This window comes from Trachurus japonicus, chromosome 21 (assembly GCF_045865225.1).
Source record: "Trachurus japonicus isolate A0001 chromosome 21, Traja_1.0".
NCBI lineage: Eukaryota > Metazoa > Chordata > Actinopteri > Carangiformes > Carangidae > Trachurus > Trachurus japonicus.
This window is the reverse complement of record NC_140927.1, coordinates 33,146,878-33,172,225: the sequence shown is the minus strand read 5'-3', so window position 1 is coordinate 33,172,225 and position 25,348 is coordinate 33,146,878. Positions and strand designations below refer to the sequence as shown.

The window sequence follows — 25,348 nt, the reverse complement described above, 5'->3', positions numbered from 1 at the left end:
GATAATAAATGATGGATTATCTGATGAGACCTGAAACAGTGAACATTTAACACTCACCTGTTCATATTATCATCAATGTAACGCAGTGCCTCATAACAACCACAAGGGGTCAGGGCATGAACTTATCTGTCCTGTAGCTTTTACAGTGTTTAAAGAAAAGTCCATTAAATTGCTGTTAGAAGCAGGAGGTCAGCTTGTGGAAACATCAGTGTGCTTCACCATGGTCTGACTGGAGTTTTCTTCACTAACAGCTTCTCCTTCATCGATGCTGACGACCTGTGAGCTCCATGAAGGCTCATGACAGAGGCTCATCACAGCTGCTGCTGCTACATCACATGCTGTCCACCTGGATTCATCAGCCAGCACATCTTCCCATGTGTCACAGCTGATCTACAGGGATTCAGGCAGCGTTCACACAGACTCTACACAAAGGTCAGAGATGTAGCGTGGTGCAGAGTGAAGCTGCCCTCCACTACACATTTAATTTGAACGTCTTTTATTTTGTTCTGCAAAGAGCAAAAATGTGTATTTTATCATCACAGTTCGCCACACACACATACGGAAACTTCAGACTCAAGTGTGTGTTCTCATTCACTGAACATATTCGATATTCTAACACAGAAAAATCATGAACATCTGTAGCAACATCAAAACAATAGATCATGTGACTGTTGTATCACTATTCCAGACCAGTTTCATCATGTACATTCGATATATCAACTTATTTAGCAAACACACAGTATCAATCATGTCTAAACATTGTCAAATTAATCAACTCAATCATGTATATCTATTTTAACTTTAATTTTTATTTATCTATGAACTCCGCAAGCAGTCCGGGCTCTTTAGACCGGCTCATAGTTTTCCTGTTGCTCGCGGTAACTACTCAACCAGTGCTAACTACAGGCTAGCCGTTTTCCGTACGGTACATTGGCTGAGTAACGTCCATAAACAATAGCACATAACGTCCGAACGGGATAATAAACCAGCACATAACACATTCACCCACTCGTTACACAATTCTAACTCTCCATTCTTACCTGCAAAGAGCAAAATTATGTATTTTATCATCACAGTTCGCCACACACACATACGGAAACTTCAGACTCAAGTGTGTGTTCTCAGTCACTGAACGTATTCACGCGCGACTTCCTTGTTCCTGTACACACCGTTTAGCGAACGCGCCCTCTGCTGGTCGGAGTTAGACACTGCATACTGCTAGATAACATTACATTTTTCAAACAATAAACCACTCTTTTCTCACCATAAACACACAGACAATTATTACCACACTCTAAACATGAGCTGTACTGAATGTAAATCATATTAAACATGTTAATAATACTAATAATGTAGGTATATTAACCCACTGATGGCTCTGTATGCCACAGAGACAGTCACATCCACCAACACTGATACACAACTCTGAGTATTCATCTATTAGTATTAAGTTTATTAAGTTACCAAGATGGTCGGCTACACAGCTGATGGGTTTCTAAGACTGAAATGGTCTGGGTATCATCAGATAATTCATATTTGTTATTTTTATAAAGGAAAAAACCTGTAAATCTGCTGTTTCAAAATGAAAATGGAAAAAACCTTTTGGCATCAGAATAGAAAAAAAACAAAAACTTTCAAATGGTGCATCTTTGGTGTTTGACAGTTTCTTTTATTTGGCTTTTATTTCGATTTTTTCACTCTTGATGTCCTCTTCCTGTGTGTGCACTGAGCTACTGTCTCAGTCAAATGAGAATGAAAATGAGACACCATATCTTAATGAGAGTACCTGAATAAATAAAGGTTCAATAAAAAATGAAATGAAATGAAAGGAATAATTATAAAGATTATTTTTTTTCTTCTTCTTCTTTTTTTGGATTTTCTTTCTTTCTGTTAAGAAACAAAAACCAAATTGACCAAATGATTTTGTTTCTAGTCTTTGGTTTAGAATTAAAAATCAGATACACCCATATGAATATCGTTTCTGGTTTCATAATAAATAATTATAAAAAGATTTTAAAAGAAAAACAAAACAAAGAGGCTGCATTCGCAATTGAATTTCATTGCTTGATTGTGGACCAAGGTACGTTTTATCAGTCTGTTTTCTGGGAATAATTGACATAAGGAGAAACCAGAAACAAGCCGTTTTGCCGGTTTTTCGGTTTTTCGTTTTTGAAAAAAAAAACGGAAATCAAAATTTCAGTTTGTTTTCTCGTTTTTGGTTCTTATTTAACAAAACGACTTTACCACTCAATATTTTGTCTCCGTGGGTGGGCGGGTCCTAGTGTGCTTCCTTGCCCTGTGCCCTTCAAAATAAAAGTTCCTCAATTTGATAATGTCGACAAAAATATTACTGTAGGCTAGTAGGCTACAGACACTAGCAGACATAGAGGACCCCATCACCCACAGTCAAGACTGACACGGCTTCAAATAACAATAATAGTAGGCTATTCATAATGAAAATGAGAACTTATGAAGTTATGATGACTTCAGTGTAGATGTTTAGCCACAAGGTGGCGCAGTTATTACACGAAGAGTAGATCTGAGGGCTTTACTACGACGGAGGCTCACAACATATCGTGTGTATTATTGAAAGCGAGGGGTGTGCCTATAGGCTAGTGAGTACAGAGTGTCTACTCTGTACAGTGACAAAGACTGTACAGTAACTTACTGTACTGTAGCGAGATTCACGCAACGCGTGAAATGTGAGTGACAGTGATCACAACGAGAGCATTATGACTGATAGCTCCCCTGGTAGAACAGCTTACTCATTAAGCTGATTCATCCACTAGTGTGGGTTCGAGTCTCAGTTTAGGTTATACCATTAATTAATGTGTTTTCTTTTCATCATTATGATCACATAAGGCTTAAGTTTGAGCAAATAAATGAGCAAATGAGCATTAATTCTCCGCCGGGCCGAAGCACCAACTTCTTAAACATCTACACTGAAGTCATCATAACTTCATAAGTTCTCATTTTCATTATGAATAGCCTACTATTATTGTTATTTGAAGCCGTGTCAGTCTTGACTGTGGGTGATGGGGTCCTCTATGTCTGCTAGTGTCTGTAGCCTACTAGCCTACAGTAATATTTTTGTCGACATTATCAAATTGAGGAACTTTTATTTTGAAGGGCACAGGGCAAGGAAGCACACTAGCCAATCAGAGGACCCGCCCACCCACGGAAACAAAATATTGAGTGGTAAATTCGTTTTGTTAAATAAGAACCAAAAACGAGAAAACAAACTGAAATTTTGATTTCCGTTTTTTTTTCCAAAACGAAAAAAACGAAAAAACGGCTTGTTTCTGGTTTCTCCTTATGTCAATTATTCCCAGAAAACAGACTGATAAAACGTACCTTGGTCATTGTGGCATCAAAAATACCTTATTCTCTTTTGGTTTGAAAGTAAATCACAGACTTATGTTTATTAGAAATACATTTTTCATTTAGTTAAGAAACAAAAAACAAATTGACACATGATTTCATTTCTAGTCTTTGGTTTATAATTATGTTTTTAAATTATAATAAATGATGTATTATGTGATGAGATTCAGACCTGAAACAGTGAACATTTAACACTCACCTGTTCATATTATTATGATATATATATATGTAACGCAGTGCCACCTAACAACCACAAGGGGTCAGGGCATGAACATGAATGAACACTCATATGAAAGTGGTGTGTTCAGGTAGAAGGTCACATGACCAGGCTGGACTGCAGGCTCACTTCACTGTGTTTCAGAGTTCAGTGGTTTCTGGCTCTAGTCTGAGCAACATGACTGGGAACACAGTCAGTCCACTGTTGAAGAACCATAATAACTGTAACCTACAGACTACATGAGTATAGTAGTTACAGGAGAAGCTTATGGGTTAAGGTAGGAGCCAGCCAATCATCTTTAATCAAACACTATGACAACTAGTATCATATATCGCCGTGACGACAGGACGTTTGATCTGCCGAGCCACATGGCTGCAACAAAGGATGTAAGGAGCCAATAGAGCAGCAGAGAGAGGTGAGTTCACTATTCACTACTATTAATGATGCACAGTAGAGTCTGTTGCAAAGCAGCGTGCATGTCAGAGATTAGAAGAGTTTTTATTACAACTATCAGAGCTGCTCGCCTGTCACATTCACTGAAAAAGCTGCTGACTTTCGGGGTGACCTCCGTGTTATGTGGCCCACTGAATATGGCAGTAGTGGAACTCCCATCATGCCTCTGGGCTGAGCCAACGGCGTTGTGGATTTGATGCTGCGTGTTCATGAATGCTATGCTAGTGGATTAAATGGAAGAGTAATGAGACTTTGACAGGAACCACATGGGGCTTTGAACCATGAATTTTCATCAGTGACAACACTGTCAAACAACAAAGATAATGTTCAGTAAAGTCAGATGTGTTAAACTTACAGTCACTGATGTTGTGCTTCATTTGTTTTAATCATAATAAGGAATCAGTGTTTAGTTGAAACTGTTTCCATTTTTACTAACAGGTGAATATTGTATGTAACGGACTACAACTCGTCAGATGAAATTAGTACGAGAGCCTTACTTTCTGACCTCTTTATGTTGACATGTATATTCACACAGTTCGTCTGCTAACAGTTCTATAGTTACGTATATATTTCCTGAATCATTGTGTAGACTTCAGTCTGTTTTTCACTGTTCTCCACAGTTATATGCTACTGTCTGGATTAGAGGTAAGTATTATAAACTTTTTTATCTTAATCTTTCCTTTATTGTCCACAGTGTGGAAATGTGTCTTTGGCTTCACCACATAAAACCACATAAAATCACACAATAACACGCATTAAATAAATAACATGTCATTCAATACACAAAGAAAGAGTAAAAAGGTGCTAAAATGCTCATAATCTGGAGTTGGTCCCCGAGCGCTGCACCGTGGCTGCCCACTGCTCCTCAGGGATGGGTTAAATGCAGAGAAAGAATTTCACTGTACTAGCTGTATATGTGACAAATAAAGTACCTTTACCCTGGAGATGACCACCAGGGAGCAATCAAAATGCAGAGCCTGGCACAAACACAGAGAAGGCAGAATAACAGGCACATCCTTCCACCGTTTGTGCACAGCTGGAGAGCCTACAGATAGTTACACTCAAAATATTATGAAGTACAATCAACAGGATTTACAAGCACCAGCCATACTCTGGGGGAGGGACATGGAGGACAGAGCAAGGAAATATTACACAGACGAAATGGAAGAAACATCACACAAATTTCTTTGCCAGACTCTCTGGTCTTGTTGTTCGCCCAGACCACTTATATCTAGGTGCATTGCCTGATGGAGTTGTGAACTGTGTATGTTGTGGGAGGGGAACCCTGGAGACTAACTGGATGCAGCGAAGACTCACAGTTCTGCCTGGACACAAATGGAAAGCTGAAGAGGAACCATCCGTACTATTCTCAGGTCCAGCTGCAGATTTTCGTGTGTGATGTCTCCTACAGTGACTTTGTAGTCTGGACTAAACAGAACATGGTCATCAATCGAATTATGAGAGATGATGACTTGCTACTGAGAGCCGTGCCCAAGGCTGAACAACTCTTCCTTGACCATCTTCTGCCAGAGCTATTGACCCGGAGCATGGATCCCAGCCTCCAAGATGAACACACATTGTACTGTCTGCACTGCAAACAGGCCAGACTACGGAAAGATAATTCACTGTGCAAAGTGCAAAAGTCGCTTCCACTACAAGTGTGTCCAGATTAAAAGGTTGTGTAAGTGGCTTTGCGAGCAGTGCAGGATCTAAAAGGCTGAAGAGGCCCACATGGACATGATGTAAATGGTTAAAAGCATCTCACAGTTAAACTTGCAAACTGACATGTTAACAACTTACTAGTACACACACACTCTACTATAACACATGCAAATCTATTTCTGTCTATCTATCTGTATATATTCAATACACATTTTATTCTGTTCTATTCTTCCACCCTAAATATTGTGTTAATTTGAAAGAAATTGTTTGTAAAAATGAAAAAGTAGTTTCTGTACAATTTAAATCAGCATTTATTCATGCATCAGATGTCATTCAATTCATTGTTAAAGAGTGTTGTGGACTTTTATTTAAACCTTTTCTCTTTCTGTTGAAGTCAAAGTTCATTTGTCACACCATAACATACACAGAGGACTTGTGTCAACTTTAGTAAAACAATTCAACAATTAAAACACTGGGCAGTAGATTCAACTAAAATAATAATGTGGCAATAAAACCAGGCACTTTCTTTTTCACATTGTGAATGATTAGCTGCATCTATCTTTTGGGCACTACACTTTGGCAAAGATTTGTTAATGCTCCGCAAACCATCACCATATCGTCCAGTAGGATAATATTTTGAAGGTTTTCCATCGACATATGACTCGTTCCACATGTATTCTCACATTTGACAGGCTTCTTGATGTGTCAACTTCATAAGCAGAGAGCTGTTTCTTGTTTCTTTGCTGTTATTTCTTTGTCAGAAACACGACCTCCCCAACCTGACGACAAAAAAGAAATTGCTCCTGCTGGTGTTATACCAATTAAATATTTAACTGTGTTGTGGTGTTTATAGTTCGACCATGTCTGTGCTCGAGCAGTGAGATTCTTAGGTCTCTCAATAAAAATCTCTGTACAGTCAATAATACAGTGGCATTGCCTATATTTTCTCTTAAAACATTTTGGCATTTTCCTAAGTACACACTCCCTGGATGGCCATTTGATTATTGGTTTTAATGTCTGTGCCATTATGGGGAGCCATTTTCTTAAAGGGGGCCTATTATGCTTTTCCAGCTTTTCAGACTTTTATATAAAATGTTGGATAATGGTTCTAGAGGCCGTGGAAGTGTCATATCCTGAGGTTAATGCATTTGGAGGTAAACCCTGCTAGATAATTGGGATTTCTCTTGGATTTCTCTGCACACCTGTTACACTCGGTTGCGCTGAGTTTTTTTTGACATGAGCTCGCGTCTACGTCATGGCGTGCCGGACTCCCCTACATGGTCATGCCGAGGTCTCTGCTCCAGCCGGCGCCGCCTCCTCCCATGCTGCTCTGTTGTGGCTGGTGTCACAGCGGAGAGCGGAGCGGACTACTTCCTGCTTCTTCCCTGCATGTTTTAGCGCTGTAGCGTCACTTTACTAAGTTTTATTTAGAAGTTTACGCCGACGTTTCATGTAAGTGAAGCTGTACCTGTGTGAGGAGCGACATACCGCCGGGGCGACGTTGTTCGCCGGACGGACGTAACGCTGGACAGACGGAGCTCCGGAGCTCTGCAGGCCTCCTTGGCCGGGCAGGCGTCCGTGCTCATCGCGGTAGAGAAAACCATCGCTAATAAACATACCCGCAGGTTTTTTAGACGTTTACCGCCGTGTGGTTAGTCTATTTAGCAGAATGTTGGTCTCATTGATGAAATCTTGTGGCAGTTGTATTAGTTTGAATGAAAAGTGAAGCTGTGAGAAGGAGGAGGAGAGGAGCAGTGCTGCTGTAGTCTATGTGCACAAATCACCACATTTACATCAATAAATAACTGTTTTACAATGAACTGACCATTCTGCATATATTTTTAATTTATTTTATATATTCATTTTTGCATTTTTATATTACATGTTACATGGTTACAGTAGCCTACATGGCAAAGACTACTCCATACCATCTTTGGTTAGGGTGAGACTAGGTCATGGGCACATTTCATTACACAATGTAGACTGGTCAGATGCAGACTGGAGATCTGGCAATTTGCCTACTGCAGATTTAGCTTTTGTTTGCATACTACATTTGGCCAAATCAGTATAGGTACTAGTAGTAGACATCGTCATGGTAACGCAATGCTGAGGGAGTGGTTCATTTGCATTTAAAGGGAGGGGCCACTGAAACAGACCGTTTTGCAGAGCCCTGTTTTTGAGAATGCTGTGATGTTTGATCTTTGGGGTATTTTGACCGAAGCACATCACAGACATGTCTTTAAGACACCCAGGAACTATTTTAGTTTGTGCAAAAAGGAGCATAATAGGTCCCCTTTAAAATACTGGAGATGACAGTTTCTCTTACACTAAATCTAAAGGCAATGTCCCTGTTTCTTAGGCCCACGCGCAGCTTCATCAAAACTACTAACAAGTGATCTTCCAAGTTTAAAGTTCCATACATCATCACTACACTATCTTTCAGTTTTGAGAGCAACCACTCAAAAATGATAGTGGTCAGTCCAGTATAGAAAAGGAGCAGTTGAGCTTTGACTCTGATTGAGTTGAAAGAAAATCTCCTGCTGTGCCTCCTTCAGCTGCTCGTTCTCCTCTTTGAGTGCGTTGCATGTTTTGCGCAAGTTGACACATTCTGCCTGAAGCCGATCATGCTGGACTTTGAGTTCATTGTAGGTGGCTTGAGGGATCATGGCATCTTTTTTAACTGAGAGAAAGATGATACAATGCATGATGAGAAAAAAAATCATGCCTTGGCAAAAAGGATAAACAAGATTACTGGACAAAAAAGCAATCTTGAACTACTCAGACTGTCCTGCATAGGTGGTTTACAGAGCTATCTTTAATACTGCATGGTAACAAAAATAGGGTCCCTGGCCTAACAAGCATGTGTGAAACTCTTACGTGTACAAATCGGCTCTTGATGCTCCGAGTCTGTTGTTGGTTCCGTGGTGGAGGACTGTTGAGCTGCTGTGAGAGAGCTTGTCGTGTCAGCCAGACAGGTATGTAGGTGGGGAGAGGACATGCAGCTTGTTTCAGCCCTCTTTCTTCTCCTATTTAACCTAAAACCAAAACACATAGAAATATTTGTTAAGATATCCTAACACTCTTGGTAAGGAAAAATTATGGCAAAAAAGTGAGAAGGGTAACGTTAACTGTCCAATTTCTTGGCCGCATCCACACACTGACTTTGCCTACTGTAACAGAACAATGGGGGGACAAAGTCTGGATTTTCTGCATCCATGCTTGACTCTCCTGTAAGACGGTTTATTAAACATGTGGTCAGTCACGGTGCAGAGATGTCGCAAATATGACCAGCGTGGGGGCAATCGTTTGTTTACATGATAGCTTCCGAGTTAGCAGTTAGCTGTTGCTAATCGTTGACTGCTAACTTGGGTCAACACGGCACGAAATAGCGGGGATGCCCATTGCTGCCGTAACCTACTTATCCTCACTGACTACATGTTTGTGTGTGATAAACAGTGGAGAAAACCTTACCTGATATGAAATGAGCACTGCAGAGCCGAGAATTTCTGATGATTTCATCAGTCCAGTCTGTCCGTTTTATTGCTTGCAACCATAGATGTCTTCGATTTGCCTCAAATGGCGTCTTCGACGACGGAATACGGTAAAAATGAAGCTGGTTATCTTTGCATTTAGGTTTTGACATCCAACGGCACAACAGGACATTTCCCCTCTTTTTTCTCTCTATTTTCTCTATTCTTTCCGACTGTACCTCCATGTGTATTTGCTGCTTACTTCCGCTATTTTTCTGCCACCAGTAAGCGTTCGCAACTCTTGCTAAGAGTGGTCTATATGTTTGTTTATTTATTTATTTATTTACTGATTCTTTTTTGAATCATGTTGTTGTTTATTTCACATCAGATTATTTACATTCATGGATTAAATCAGTTGATTTTTTAAACTCTTCTCAGTGATTCTCATAAACTTCTTCTTGTTTTCAGGTCCCAGTGATTTTTCTGTTGAGTGTTGATGAGTTCATTATTAAACTGTATTCATCTCTGTCCAGTGAAAACGATGTGAGTGAGAGACAGACACAGACGTGTAGAGACTGAACTGTCTGTTCAACAGTGAGAAGGTTTCTGTGACAGAAGGAGACTCTGGTTCAATCAACACAGACTCACTGAGGAACCAGAACTGGACCAGAATCCAAAGCCAGGATACAGAGGTTGAGTGAAGGTGGTGTTGAAGGTGTAGATGTGGATCAGTGAGTCAGAGGAGACTCTGTAGAAGGACAGAGAGCCAGCAGGACAGTCCACATACACTGCTACTCTGTTAGAGACACAGGAGGAGGAGGAGGTATGTGTCTCTCTGCTATTGTGCCTGACGTGGTAACCAACAACATCAGAGCAGTCCAGACTCCAGGACTGATCGTTCATTCCAAACCAACAGTCTCTACTGTTTCCTTTCCTTCTGATTCCTCTGTAACTCACTGATATATCAACCATTCCTCTCCACTCGACCTCCCAGTAGCAGCGACCAGTCAGACCAGTTGAACACAGCAGCTGAGGACACTCGTCAAATCTGTCTGGATGATCAGGATATGACTGATGCTCCTCCACACGTGTTGCCTTCCTGTTGTTGTCAGACAGGTTGATGTTTTTGTTCACTGTGTTTGTGTCGATTGTGAGTGGACAGGAATCTGATGGAGAGAACAAGACACAGCTGCAGTTATTGATCATTGATCAGTTATTGACAGTTTGATGAAAACTCATGAGGTCAGTGATGTGACAGTGTGAAGATGGTTGAATGTGCTGCTTTGTTTCCATTACGGATGAACATTTTGAAATTTTTTTCTGACTGATAACCGACGCTCGTTAACCGATTATTAACCGTTAACCAATAAGATTACGACGCTCCAATTATTATTATTTTGCCATTAAAGGGATAGTTAAACATTTTGACAAATTGGCCCATTGCCATAACCCCTATAGTCATAGAAGTAGGTTCATTACCTTTAATTGTCGGTGCAAGCTATTTTTAGAATGGCGGAGCAGAGCCGTGAGCTGCTCAGAGCTACGCTACGGAGGCTCATGGGATTTCTTGGTTTCCCTCATCAAACTCATCAAATACACAATCCAACAACTCCACAACGCTCTGGTGGACAAGTTGTGACCTGCACATTCACCACACTATGAGATAATAACAGAACGTTACCAGAGTTGTTTTAGAGGGAAATACAGAGACTCCTTGATGAAAAACTGTCCCTGAATGCAACGCGCATCAGCGGTTTTGCATGAATTTCCCTCTAAAACAACTCTGTGTGGTAACGTTGTGTTATTATCTCATAGTGTGGTGAATGTGCAGGTCACAACTTGTCCACCAGAGTGTTGTGGAGTTGTTGGATTGTGTATATGAGTTTGATGAGGGAAACCAAGAAATCCCAGCCTCCGTAGCGTAGCTCTGAGCAGCTCACGGCTCTGCTCCGCTGTTCTAAAAATATCTTGCACCGACAATTAAAGGTAACGAACCTACTGCTATGACGATAGGGATTATGGCAATGGGCCAATTTGACAAAATGTTGAACTATCCCTTTAAATGCACACGTGCTCTGTCTCAGCTGATCGCTCATATGGAGGTTAGATCGTCCATTGTTGAACTGTTTTATACAAAGTGTAGCCAAACACCACACTGAAGGAACAGCAGAGCTCCTCTGTGGAGCTGCAGGAGAGCTGCATCGGCCAGTGGCGGAGCTAAGGGGTGGCCAGGGGTGGCCGTGGCCACCCCTGACCACTCTCTGGCCAACCCACTGGCCACCCCCATGGCTGGGGCATAATTTGACAAAAAACGGCTCTGCGCGCGGAACTTTAGTTCCGCCCTACCGCCGTTTCCGCACGGACGCATTTTACTGCAGCACACAACAAACTTACCGCGGGAGCAGAGCAGAGCAGAGCAGGAGCAGCCAGTTTGTCATAATACGCTGTCGCCAAGCAAGGACACCTTTGGAGGTAAGTGATCACTTTGGTCGGTTCTGGTCGAGTTTTCTTACTTGTTGACTGTGACTTTACTCCAGTTCTGACGCATTTCAGACACATACATCTGGTAGTCTCCTTGTGGTACATTCGCGAATGGAGAGTCTGCTCTGACTGCCCTCATTTACATTATATTATATTGTGTGTATTTTGTGATTTTAGACAAGTCTTTTGCACTTAAAAAAATAGACATCATTATACCATTGATTAATCACCAGCTGCAATGTTTTTTCCCCACACATTCAGCACACAATATCTTTTAATAGTGACTTGCATGCTGCTACTCTCTGCAGCAGCGCAGCATGAGCATAAACACTCAAATAACGATAGTCGTGTGGTAACTTAATGTATTTTGCTGCTCGCCTTACTTGTCAGGCAAAATGAAAACAAAAATTGCCTGCTACTTCAGTAGAAAGACAGGGAATGTTGAAAGGAGGGACAGTGGTGAGGACAGACAGGAACAGGATGAGAACACAGATCCTGTAGCTACTGCACACTGTGACTGCCTGCCGTTTCTGACTTTTGTATCACCTATAATATAATATGTAATGATGCTTGATAAAATCATTAAGACTTACTGACAGTTTCAACATTTGTGTTTCAGACACTGTCACCACAGAACCCATGCAGGGCTCATCACAAGGTAGGTATGCCCACAGCTACTGTTTACTTTATGTATTGCAATTAATCATTACATTCTAAGTAACAATGCTAGGTAATAGTATAGTATAATTTAAACCCGACATGACCAAATACTCCTATTAATATTTTATCATGTGTGTGGTTCAACTGACAGGTGTCAACGGACAACAGACAGACCCACAGCAGGAGACGGTGAACAATGTGTTGTAAATTGTTTTCTTGTCTGTATACAACATCCACTGCATGTCTGCCCGTCCTGAGGGATCCCTCCTCTGTTGCTCACCCTAAGGTTTCTCCAATTTATTTTCAACAACATTCCAGACCATCAACATATAACTGTTTTGTGCATTTGTACAGTAGCCCTTAAGCCTTGTCTATGACTGGAATCCTTATGTTGACCCAATTTGCTGGCCATTATTTGTGTGTGTTTATACTGTAGCTTGATCAGCCTATAATAAAACAACTGTTTCTCAAATTATGTCTATGTATTCCTGATACACCAACAGAATGAGCTCATAGTGATCACTACAAGCGGAGCTGATCATCTCCCGAATCCTCTCATCACAGTACACTGTGCAGTTGTCTGTATACTGTATTGTGCTATTTGTAGTGTAAGCATCTTTGTTACTTTACTTGCAGGAATAAGAAAAAAAGTTAGATACACTGAATATTAGTTGATCTTTTCCATCATTACCTGCGTTCTAAATGTTATGGAGGTGTGTGGTTTACAGCAGGTAACCTAAATATCGCTATATTTTACAGTGAGACATTGCCACCCCATAATGATCACATGACCATCCTGGCCACCCCACAGAAAATTTCCTGGCTCCGCCACTGGCATCGGCATCCTCTTTTATTTATTTTTTTCATTGTTTTTCAGCGCCGTTGTTACAGGTGATGCACATCTATGTCTGTGTAGCCGGCACGTGCAGAGGGGGGGCGGAGGGTGCTGAAGCACCTGCCCCTTGGCTCCTTGATGCCCAAAGTGCCCTTTTGTCGGGGCTATTTTTTTTTTTTTTGCGTGTGTATTTGTGTGAAGGCCTGTCAGTAGCCCTTCAAGAATAACATTTAACAAATAGTAATAATTTTTTATTTATTTCTAAATGAAATGAAAGGCTCAATTTGGTCACATCATGCACCAAGACGTGCCCCGACGTGCCCCCGCCGCAGCTAGAGACGGGCTCGGCGCCAAAATCCGACAGATCACATGTTACAGCAACAATATTGCATTTACACTATGAAACGGGAGTGGTGACGGACTGGCCATAGGGGGATGTGGGCAAATGCCACAACGGTCGGACCGAGGTGACTGCGACCGCTGCGTGAAGATGCAGTCCTGCTGATGTGATCAAGATAAAAGTCGGTTGGGGCATGCTGTTTTATCGCTGGCAACCTCTTAACGACGGTAGTCACTTTTTAACATTATGACTGATAGCTCACCTGGTAAAGCATCTACCTTAGTAAGCAGAACCATTCTCTAGTAGGGGTTTGAATCTCAGCATAGACGGTACATTTAGTTAATGTGTTTTCTTTTCTCATCATCATTATGATCATATATATATATATACATATACGTGTATATATAAATATATATATATATATATATATATATATATATATAGTTTTTATGCCTTTTTTTTTGAGCACCTGCCCCTCCAAAGGTCTCTGCACGGGCCTGCTGTGTAGCTACATTTATGATCTGATTTTCCTTCATGGCGGCTGCTGCACATACTGTCAGTCCTCCTGTGAAACTTTTTACTGCGAAATATGATTGAAGGCGCGTGGAAATCTGCACGTGTCGACACGCCCCCATGAGTTGTCAACATAAGGAGATGATAATTAAATAAATAAATAACTGATAGTATTAATCGGTCAAAGCTCTTGTTAATGGTTAAAAGGTTAAACATGTGCATCCCTCGTTTCCATGAATCAAAATAAAAACAGACTTACACTTCCTCAGACCTGGTGTCAACCATGGGACTCCAGCAGGCTCCACCCTGAAAGGAGGAGGGGGGTCAGAGCAGCACCTTCTCTGGCAGCATGCACACATGGACATTACATGGCTCTCACACACACACTGTTTTATCACTGTGTTCACATGGAGGCTTGTATGTATGGATGAACACTAAGAAGGAGCTGGAGTCTTTATCTAGTGATGATACAGAACAGGAGGAGATGAGGAGGAAATACTTCATCTTGTTGCTGTGTTGTTATTAGTGTGTCCACACTCAACAGGTGTCTACAGTCTCTGGGACTGTTCAGGTCAAACACCCTGTTGGTTCAGGAGCAGTTCAACCAGCTGCAGCTGAAATGTTTCCTGATACACTCTGAAATAAAGTCTGACCCAAACATCTGGAGAGACTCAGAGCACAGCTGCCAACAGCTGCTTTCATCACTGACATCTCTTCTCCTGAATATGACAGAGTGAGTCATGATGAGACACTGAAGTCGTCATGAGGAGAAACTCCGGATCCCAGTAGTTCATCACTGTGACTGATGAAAGCTGCACAGCTCATGTTTGAAACACAGATTTTGGTTTCAGTATAAACTGTGTTGGGACGAGTCAGACTGAGACAGAGGACGTCAGTGGAGTGGGCGAAGCTTCACTGTGGCCTACACCACCTGTGGATATGGTCTGAGTGATGGGCTCTGATGTCATCAATGCCTGGATCACCTGAGACAGATGTTAATACCAGGTGTGACGAGGTGTGAACGGGGCCATAGAAGATGTTCCAGCTCCTCCTCCTCTATCAGACAGTGAGTGTGGCTGCAGCAGCCTCTCCATACCTGAGAGAGTCCAGTCTCCAGTCTGGATCCTCCAGTCCAGCAGACAGCAGCTCCACTCCTGAGGCTCCTGGATGATTGTAGCTCAGGTCCAGCTCTCTCAGATGGGAGGGGTTGGAGCTCAGAGCTGAGGCCAGAGAAGCACAGCCTTCCTCTGTGACCAGACATCCTGACAGACTGAACACACACAACAACACACAGGGACCGTCTGTCAACACCTGCTGCTGTGTTCAAGTGGCGTTAGATAAACAGCTGGATGGATCCTCACCTGAGAGTCTCCAGTCTACAGTGTGGACTCTCCAGTCCACCAGACAGCAGCTTCACTCCTGAGTCCTGCAGGTCGTTGTTACTCAGGTCCAGGTGTCTCAGATTAAAAGACGGGGAGCTGAGGACTGAGGACAGAGCTTCACAGCTTCTTTCTGAGAGGTTACAGCTGCTCAGTCTGAAGAAATGATCATGAGGAATTAAAGAAGAAAGGAGTTTATTTTCTGTCCTGTTGAAAAGACAGAAGGGTTTTTATGTAATGATGAATAAATCCAACTATCTCTACTTACAAAGCTTTGTTAGAGGCTTTGACCACTGGCAGCAGCCTCAGAAGAGCCTCCTCTGAAGCAAAGTATTTCCTCAGGTCAAACATGTTCAGATCTTCTTCTGATGACAGTAAGATGAAAACCAGAGCCGACCATTGACCAGGAGACAGTTTATATGTGGAGAGATCTCCTGAGCTCAGGAACCGTTGGATCCTCTCCACTAGAGAACGATCATTCAGTTCATTCAGACAGTGGAACAGGTTGATGCTTTTCTCTGCAGAGCGAGTCTCTTCAATCTTCTTCGTGATGTACTGGACTGTTTCCTGATTGGACCGTGAGTCACTTCCTGTCTGAGTCATCAGACCTCGTAGGAGATTCTGATTGGTCTTCAGTGAAAGACCCAGGAGGAAGCGGAGGAACAAGTCCAGGTGTCCATTTGGACTCTGTAAGGCCCCGTCCACAGCACTCTGGTAGAAGTTTCTCTCTGCAGATTTGACTCCTGTTGTTTCAGTCTTCTTGGAGGTTGTTTGTTGCTGTGACATCAGGTTGAGTCCAGAGTTGATGAAGGTCAGATGGACATGAAGAGCAGCCAGAAACTCCTGAACACTCAGATGGACGAAGCAGAACATCTTGTCCTGGTACAGGCCTCTCTCCTCTTTAAAGATCTGTGTGAACACTCCTGAGTACACTGAGGCTGCTCTGATATCGATGCCACACTCTGTCAGGTCTGATTCATAGAAGATCAGGTTTCCTTTTAGTGGGGCAGATAACTGCAAAATTACAAAAGAATCGTTCACTTCTGGAAACAAGCACCAAAATTGGCACACATACTCCTTAGGGATTGCTCTTTTGATAAAACCCGTTAGCCACCTAAAAATTAAAGATGGCGGCCATTTTTCAAGATGGCCGCCATTGAATATACAGTAAAATTGCATTTCGGAATACAATCGCAAAGACTTGTCCTATTTTAATGATCTTGGTATCAAATAATACATTTTTCACTATGCAGAATCCAAATTTGGACCCATGGACTTACTCACTGGCTTCCTTGTACCATATATCAGTCCTGGAATCCTAATATTATGCTAAATTAAATTAGAGGTTAATTATGTCTGACTCGGCTAAAATGCACGGTAGTGTATATCGTAGTAGTGTTAGAGGTTTAGTATGTGTAGCATATTCCTGTACTAGGCTTCCAAGCTGGATATGACACAATTAAGTGTGTATGTGTGTGTAGGCCCCCACATACTAGACTCCGCGGACTCAATGCAGACCCAAAGCGAATACAGTAATATTGCATTTCGGAATACAATTGCAAAGACTTGTCCTATTTGAATGATCTTGGTGTCAAATAATACATTTTTCACTATGTAGAATCCAAATTTGGACCCATGGACTTACTCACTGGCTTACTTGTACCATTTATCAGTGCTGTCTAATAAGCTTAGCATCTAGTGTAGATTACATGTAGTCATCACCAGCTCCAGGTCAAATCATAGTGTCCCTGGTAGATCTCCACAAAATCACAACAACCTGATCAGCATTAGGCCTTCAGCTGCTTATCCTGGACCATCTGTGTTAAACCCTTGTACATTTCTCCATACTTCTACAAGTGCTGTGACTCAAATGTCACTCATCAATGTCAGATCACTCTCAAACAAAAGTCTCATTCTAAATTACTTTATTTCAACTCACAACCTGGACTCCTTATGTCTTACTGAAACCTGGCAAAGACCTGGTGATATCAGCTCCTTTTCTGCATTGTGTCCTCCAAATTTTACATTTCTTAACTCACCACACACCACTGGCCAGGGAGGAGGACTTGCTATGTTTTTTAAGTAAAATTTTAACTGTAAACTTTTCTCAACTAATGATTACACAAGCTTTGAATATATGGTGTGTAAGATTGAAAGATCAATTCCAGTACTCTGTGTACTCATATATAGCCCCTCTAAATTTAACAAATCATTCATTGAAGAATTTCCCCACTTTTTATCATCAGTGCTCATTAATTCTGACAATGTAATAATTCTAGGTGACTTCAACATCCATGTCTGCTGTCCTTCTAATGCACTTACCTGTGATTTTCTGCATGTAATTGAGTCTTTCAATCTTACCCAGTCTGTCACAGAACCTACTCATGTGCATGGTCATACTCTTGACTTGATTTTAACATCTGGTCTCCCTGACCTGATTGTTCAAGTCAATAGTTACTGTATGTTCTGTCTGATCATTGGCCAATAATGTTCTCCACCTCATTTCTATGTGAGGCTCCAAAACCTAGTCAACCATGTTGCTACTCCAGGTCTATTACTCTCACTGCCAGCCAGGTGAGGGTTAGTAATGATTAACATCTCTAGACTCTGGTGATCATTGCATCTTGATTCTATTAAATCTTTCAGCAGCTTTCAATACTGTAGACCATCCCATCCTCTAAGACCACTTAGAACATCTTGTTGGTATCCAGGGAATGGCCCTTCAGTGGTTTTCCTCATATCTCCAAGGTCGATCAGCCTCTGTCCAAATGCACAATATGTACTCTTCCTCTGCATCCATCCCTTGTGGGGTTCCATAAGGCTCCATCTTAGGACCTATTTTATTCTTTTTATACATGCTTCCTCTGGGCTCGATAAGAAAATACAATATCTCTTACCACTGTTATGCCGATGATTCACAGTTAAATCTCCCGTTGAAAATATCTGACTTGGGTAGTATCAGTGCACTATTACTATGCATAAAGGACATCAAATCTTGGATAGCTCAAAGTTTCCTTCAGCTCAATCAAAATAAAACTGAGCCCCTAGTTTTTGGCCCCACAGAGACTTCCTCCTCCATCATCAGTGCTCTTGGTCCTCTGTCTTCACATTTAAAACCACATGCAAAAAACCTTGGTGTCATCTTTGACTCTGGATTTAAATTCGACAAACACATAAATTCAGTAGTCAGCAGCACAAGCTTCTTCTGTCTAAGATCCATTGCAAAAGTCAAATCATTCCTGTCAGCCAAAGATTTGGAATGGTTCACGCCTTAATTTCCTCCTGACTAGACTACTGAAATTCTCTCTACTGGAATCACCCAATCAGCCCTATCCTGTTTACAGTTAATCCAAAATGCAGCAGCAAGACTCATCACTGGTACCAGAAAGATCAACCATATCTCTCCTATATTGGCCACACTTCACTGGTTACCTGTTAAATATAGGATTCATTTTAAGATACTTTTATTTGTTTTTAAAGCATTGCATGGATTAGCACCTGATTATATTTCAGAACTCCTCATCCCCTACTCTACCTCTCGTCTGCTCAGATCCACTGACAAGTCATTGCTGTTCATTCCACCTACAAAACTAAAAACAAGAGGTGACCGAGCCCTTTCAGTTATTGGTCCCAAACTATGAAATAGTCTCCCACAAACAATCAGATCTTCACCCTCCACAGACATCTAAAACTCAGCTAAAAACTTTTCTCTTCTCTCTGGCTTTTAATTCAGTCTCATTGGAACCTCCCATACCATCATACCATCATACCATCATTCCCCCTCACTTGTTGTTTTTAATGTTTCTTTGTGTCTGTCCCGTCTTTGTTTGAATTAATCTTGTATGTAAAGCACTTTGGTCAACACCTGTTGTTTTTAAATGTGCTCTAGAAATAAAATTGACTTGACTTGACTTGACTAATAGCGACGGGGGATCACTCTTTGTCTAGTCTGTACTCTTCGACCTGTTCGGCTTGGGTAACCCTGCCAGGAGTACAAGACTCCCCCCAACATTTTTTAACATGAAAATTCAGATTCTATATAGTGAAAAATGTATTATTTGACACCAAGATCATTCAAATGGGACAAGTCTTTGCAATTGTATTCCGAAATGCAATATTACTGTATTCGCTTTGGGTCTGCATTGAGTCCGCGGAGTCTAGTATGTGGGGGCCTACACACACATACACACTTAATTGTGTCATATCCAGCTTGGAAGCCTAGTACAGGAATATGCTACACATACTAAACCTCTAACACTACTACGATATACACTACCGTGCATTTTAGCCAAGTCAGACATAATTAACCTCTAATTTAGCATAATATTAGGATTCCAGGACTGATATATGGTACAAGGAAGCCAGTGAGTAAGTCCATGGGTCCAAATTTGGATTCTGCATAGTGAAAAATGTATTATTTGATACTAAGATCATTAAAATAGGACAAGTTTTTGCGATTGTATTCCGAAATGCAATTTTACTGTATATTCAATGGCGGCCATCTTGAAAAATGGCCGCCATCTTTAATTTTTAGGTGGCTAACGGGTTTTATCAAAAGAGCAATCCCTAAGGAGTATGTGTGCCAATTTTGGTGCTTGTTTCCAGAAGTGAACGATTATTACAGTTATCTGCCCCACTATTTCTGCAGCTGCTCAAAAGCCAGTTTTCCCAGAGTCTCAATCATCTTCCTGCTCTCTGGACTCCAGTGTGGATCTGTCTCAGCTCCTCCATCGTACTTGGCCTTCTTCAGTTTTAGATGAACCACCAGGAAGTGGATGTACATCTCAGTCAGGGTCTTGGGCAGCTCTCCTCCCTCTCTGGTCTTCAACAGCTCCTCCAGAACTGTAGCAGTGATCCAGCAGAAGATTGGGATGTGGCACATGATGTGGAGGCTTCGTGATCTCTTGATGTGGGAGATGATCCCTCTGGCCTGCTCCTCATCTCTGAACCTCTTCCTGAAGTACTCCTCCTTCTGTGGGTCAGTGAACCCTCTGACCTCTGTCACCATGTCAACACAGTAAGGAGGGATCTGATTGGCTGCTGCAGGTCGTGTGGTTATCCAGAGGCGAGCAGAGGGAAGCAGTGTCCCACTGATGAGGTTGGTCAGCAGCACGTTGACTGAGGTGGACTCTGTCACATCAGTCAGGATCTCAGTGTTGTGGAAGTCCAGAGGAAGTCGACACTCGTCCAGACCGTCAAAGATGAAGACGACCTGGAACTCATCAAACCTGCAGATTCCTGCTTCTTTGGTTTCAGAGAAGAAGTGATGAACAAGTTCCACCAAGCTGAATTTTCTCTCTTTCAGCCCATTCAGCTCTCTGAAGGTGAAGGGAAATGTGAAGTGTATGTCCTGGTTGGTTTTGTCTTCAGCCCAGTCCAGAGTGAACTTCTGTGTTAAGACTGTTTTCCCAATGCCAGCCACTCCCTTTGTCATCACTCTTCTGATTGGTCGGTCTCTTCCAGGTGGGGCTTTAAAGATGTCTCCTTGTCTGATGGTTGTTTCTGGTCTGTCTGGTTTCCTGGACACTGTTTCAATCTGTCTGACCTCATGTTCGTCATTGACTCCTCCAGCCCCTCCCTCTGTGATGTAGAGCTCTGTGTAGATCTGGTTCAGAAGGGTTTGGTGTCCTGCTTTAGTGATGCCCTCAAACACACACTGGAACTTCTCCTTCAGCTTGTTTTTGAGTTTAGGCTGGCATTTGTAAAGAGCTTCTGAATGAATAATCAACAGGTAATAGGACAGTAAGGTAAAGGTCCTCGTAACAACAGGTCATAGTAAATGAATGTAAACACACAGAAATATTTGAATCTAAAGTCATGTAGTCATGGTGATGACTAGAACCGTGAATTGTGACATTCCCTCACAAAAGGTGCTGAACTTTACCTGCTGCTGCTGCTGCTGATGGGTCTTGTCCTGTTGGAGGAAAGGGAATCATTAATCATGAGGAGTAGCAGGACCAACCCAGTTGGCTTTGTCCTCTGTGTGGAAATAGTTACAAAGCCAAGAGATTTAATAAAGGTAAAACCCTGGCTGCACTTTCCATGACTGACCTTCATTAATTCCAATCTTCTTCAGAATGAACCTTGCCACCTGCAGAACATTCTCAGTAGTGTACATGCCAACCATCAAGTCCACCGTTTTCTCTCTTCTTGCATCCTCCAGCTCACACTTTGGGATGGCAGGGAAACTATCCAGTAAGTCAGCATTCTGCAGGTACCACTGGAAGCGGTGCAGCTCAGTTCTCCCCAACTTCATCAAAATCTGCAGCAGCTCCTCCTTCACAGGCGTCGCCATCTCTGTTGCCTGACAGAATCAGATCAGTGACACTGTTTCACTAAAGCCTGCCACACACATAAAGATAAGATTTTCCCCCTTCCGACCACAGACAGACATCGCCCGATTATCTTAAGCTCTTCAGATTATTAAGATTCTCTTGTAGTGTGTGGTGTGTTAAGAGTCAAAATTCCCCCGACAATCGGCTCGGAAAACGTTCTGCGCATGCTCAATATTTACGATTATTGGGACTGACAACCGTGGCCGTTTCAATCAAAAGTCATCTTGTGTGTGGAAAGCCGGTGTTGTGCGGAGAAGTGCCTGCTTGCTGAGCTCTGCTTGCCGAGCTCTGCATGCTGCTCGCGGCAAGCCACTTCTCGGCACAGCACCGGCAATCCCACAGAGAGCCACGGTGCAGCCCTGGCATTACATGAGGTTCACACAGACATTCACGCACATGGGAGATTTCCTGATAGCCGATAGCAAAGACGGTAGCGCTCATAGCCGGCCACAGCCAGCAATAGAGCAGCCATGTTTGTGTTTTTGTGTGCAAAGTAAATTATATCAAGCATCCAAAACAAAACTATGATATAAAAATTGTATGAATTGACTGTATATATTGTATATATGGACTTTAAAAAAGCTTTTGACGAAGTCCCACATAAAAGATTACTTACTAAGACAAGATCTTATGGTTTAGATGAGGGAGTTATACAATGGATAGAGGACTTTTTGTATAATAGGACACAGCAGGTGAGGGCAAATGGAGTTTCAGAAACCATCACATATGGAAAAGTCACGGACTGAGAGACCTGTAGTTTTAATGTAAACAAAGTCATTTATGCAGTGTTGTTTTTGGCAGGCATTTTAGATTTAGTCTTAGTCTTAGTCTTTTTGACGAAAATACTTATTCGTTTTAGTCAATTTTAGTCATTTCTATATGTGATAGTTTTAGTCTACGAAAACTCAACAAGGTTTTAGTCTAGTTTGGTAAAAAAAAAAAAAAAGTCTTTTAACAAATGAATTCAATAAAGGAATGGTTTTACACATATGTTTCCACCCAATGGCTTATGGTCTAAGGATTATGCATTAGCCTACACACAAATAAATTGGTAACAGTAGCCTAGTGCATTCAGTTTTTTTTTCTGCTGGATTATATTTAAAATACGTCCATATATCTTCTGGTCAAGTGACGGCAGGTGTGTTGAGCAGAATGTGCGCTGCATGTCAGATGGCTGCACCTGCTCTCTGCCGCTCTGATCACAAGCACCGGGCGCACCGCGGCTCGTCTCATCAGCGTTGTTCTACTTTTGACGGAGCTGTTGCTAAATCGTGTGAAGCTTAGAGTAATGACAATCCATAATATGGAATTTAGAGGCGATCACAGCCCTACCACTGACATTTACGTCCGTTCTCGTCTCGTCAACGAAAACTCATACACGTCTCGTCATGTTTTCGTCATCAGAGAGCCATGTTTATCTCGTCACCGTCTTGTTATCGTCATGAAAAAAAGGGGCGTCAACGAAAATATTTCGTCATCGTCATCGTTAACGAAAACAACACTGCATTTACGTAAGAAAAACACAAATATCTGTGAGAGACCGTCTTGGTGGTTCTAGTGTTCACATTAGCCTAATGAAGAATGAAGAAAACACATTACAAATAAACTATGACCGAATTGGCAGCCGAAACAGTGTGCACTTATCTCAAGGAAATTTAAATCGAATGCAACTGTAACTTGTAATCCAAGAGGATCTTGGATGAGAGATGAAACGTCTTCCTAGACAAATAACCAAGTCCAGTTGCATTCGATTTAAATTTCCTTCCACCTAGGGGCTACAGTGTGACCTACAATTTCATGCAACGCGTTAATCACGCTTTCCGTGAGGGAAACGTCCATTTGAAACTAGTACCCACTGTACATCAACACTTCTGCCCGCTTTCCGGCCGCACTCGCACATTTCTGAAATTCGCTGAAATGAACATTCAACTCATTGGGCCTCATTCACCAATATCTTCTTAAGAATCTTCTTAGATTCTTTCTTAAGTTGTTCTTAAGAAGTTCCTTAAGAAAACCCTACGTCAGATTCATCAACGCGTTCGTAAGCCTCAGAATTGTTCGCAGCTGTGTTCTTATGCCAACTCCTCATAAGTTGAGGGCGTGTGCCAGGTGAGTCTAATTAACATAGGATCAGCATAGGTAACGGCCCCATCAATGCCCGTAAAAGGGCATGAGACTGCAGGGCCGTGTGCACACAGCACCCACAGGCACTGAGCAGAGAAGGTGAAGTGAGAAAGAAAGTTGAAATGCTCAAATGAAAATCTGGGAGGCAGCACCAGACTCCAAACGTAAAAAGAACTTAAATAGTGAAGTGGCGCTACTGCGGCAGGAATGAAACAAAGAAACAAACAAAAGGCTTAGCCTATATTTAGTTTATATTTTTATATTTATATTTAGGCTATATTTAGTTTAGTGGATGCAGCTCTTCGGGTTGTTATCAGAGAGACCACACTCTCATGTGTGCCATCATAAATATCATCATATTATCACATATTTAAAAAAACACTTACAGTAAGTGCACTGTTGCAGCCCGCAATTAGGAAGAAAAAATCATATCAGGAGCTGTATGTTGCGCACAACAACAAACAACACATTTACCGCCCCCCCCCCCCCGTCTATAATGTTTTTTTAAGAAACTGCAATGACTTGTCAATTATTATTATTATTAATATATGATTATTAAAAACATCATAAAAGATAAGAAAATAATTCTTATTCAAATCATATAATATCATACAACTGCAGAACAAAAGAAAACGCTATAATCGGTTATTTTTGCAGAAGTCTCAGCACTTAAAAGTGCGTAAGTATACTCCTGACTGTTCGTAGATTTTGTTCTTAGTTAAGAACAAATTCTGGATAAGAAAACATTCATGAATGCCACAATCTTCGTAAAAACTTCGTAAGTAGGACTTAAGAACAAATTTGTTCTTAAGAACGGTTCGTGAATGAGGCCCATTGTTTTTTATTAGAAATATGTCACTGTCTTCATTTATTATGTATAATTTTGCTTGCAGCAAACACATTTAAAAGGTTGTCAAATCTTTTTACGTGCGCTATCCGTGGTTCTGAAATCCCCACTCTCGGCTGCACTCGCACAATTCTGAAATAAATTGTAGCCCAGGGTGCGATTTGCCGGGGAATAACCCCTCTGGTCATTCGTTTTAACATGAGAGAGAGAGACACGCACATCGGGTAGGCCCAATTGGGAAGGGTGCTGGATCAAATAGGAATCAATGCAATAAAAGAAAAAATCCGCACACCAAAAAGAGCATTGTTTTGCATTGTTTTGCAAAAATGCAATGCACACATGTGCACACAACACACTATTACTACCTGCATCTGAGGACACATGCAGACTGTTTCTGAATGAAGACTGATTCTGAAATGTTAGCTTTGAATGCTGTTAAATGTTAAATGTTTTGGAAATTAATGTTGATTTGTTTTATAACACAAATGTGTGATAATGTTATGTTTTGTGCTTTTTAGCAGTCGAACCAGTTGGGGTCATTTTCTGTTTTGTGAGACTCAGAAAATAGGTATTAGGCTATTTCATATAAATGAGGTGTGAAATCAACACTCGTTGTCCTCTGGGGACAAAGAGTGTTACTAAATTCAATAA

The 25,348-nt window shown here is 41.6% G+C and overlaps 3 protein-coding genes across 3 annotated transcripts in view; all 3 read right to left on the bottom strand.

Moving 5' to 3' along the window:
* The window catches only part of LOC146965596 (protein NLRC3-like), a 104,810-nt gene that overhangs the window by 64,044 nt on the left and 15,418 nt on the right, over window positions 1-25,348 (bottom strand). The window lies entirely within an intron of this gene.
* On the bottom strand, window positions 9,776-15,870 carry LOC146965598 (stonustoxin subunit alpha-like). Its single transcript, XM_085766239.1, has 5 exons — window positions 15,857-15,870; window positions 15,374-15,541; window positions 15,109-15,282; window positions 14,272-14,318; window positions 9,776-10,349 (listed from the first exon to the last, which is right to left on the bottom strand). The coding sequence occupies exons 1-5, from the start codon at window positions 15,868-15,870 to the stop codon at window positions 9,817-9,819; spliced, it is 936 nt and encodes a 311-aa protein (XP_085622365.1). The 3' UTR covers window positions 9,776-9,816.
* LOC146965597 (NLR family CARD domain-containing protein 3-like) lies at window positions 15,913-21,686 on the bottom strand. Its single transcript, XM_085766237.1, has 4 exons — window positions 21,443-21,686; window positions 21,276-21,305; window positions 20,029-20,635; window positions 15,913-16,386 (listed from the first exon to the last, which is right to left on the bottom strand). Coding segments are annotated over exons 1-4 (882 nt in total). The 3' UTR covers window positions 15,913-16,385.

Coding starts and splice junctions, on each gene's coding strand:
- LOC146965598 (XM_085766239.1), bottom strand. Junction 15,283..15,373: donor TGTAGACTGGAGACTCTCAG/GTGAGGATCCAT, acceptor GTGTGTGTTCAG/TCTGTCAGGATGTCTGGTCA. Junction 14,319..15,108: donor TGGAGACTGGACTCTCTCAG/GTATGGAGAGGC, acceptor TCCTCCTTTCAG/GGTGGAGCCTGCTGGAGTCC.
- LOC146965597 (XM_085766237.1), bottom strand. CDS start 21,686: ATGGCGACGCCTGTGAAGGAGGAGCTGCTGCAGATTTTGATGAAGTTG. Junction 21,306..21,442: donor GAAGATTGGAATTAATGAAG/GTCAGTCATGGA, acceptor TTCCTCCAACAG/GACAAGACCCATCAGCAGCA. Junction 20,636..21,275: donor ATCAGCAGCAGCAGCAGCAG/GTAAAGTTCAGC, acceptor CTGAAACCAAAG/AAGCAGGAATCTGCAGGTTT.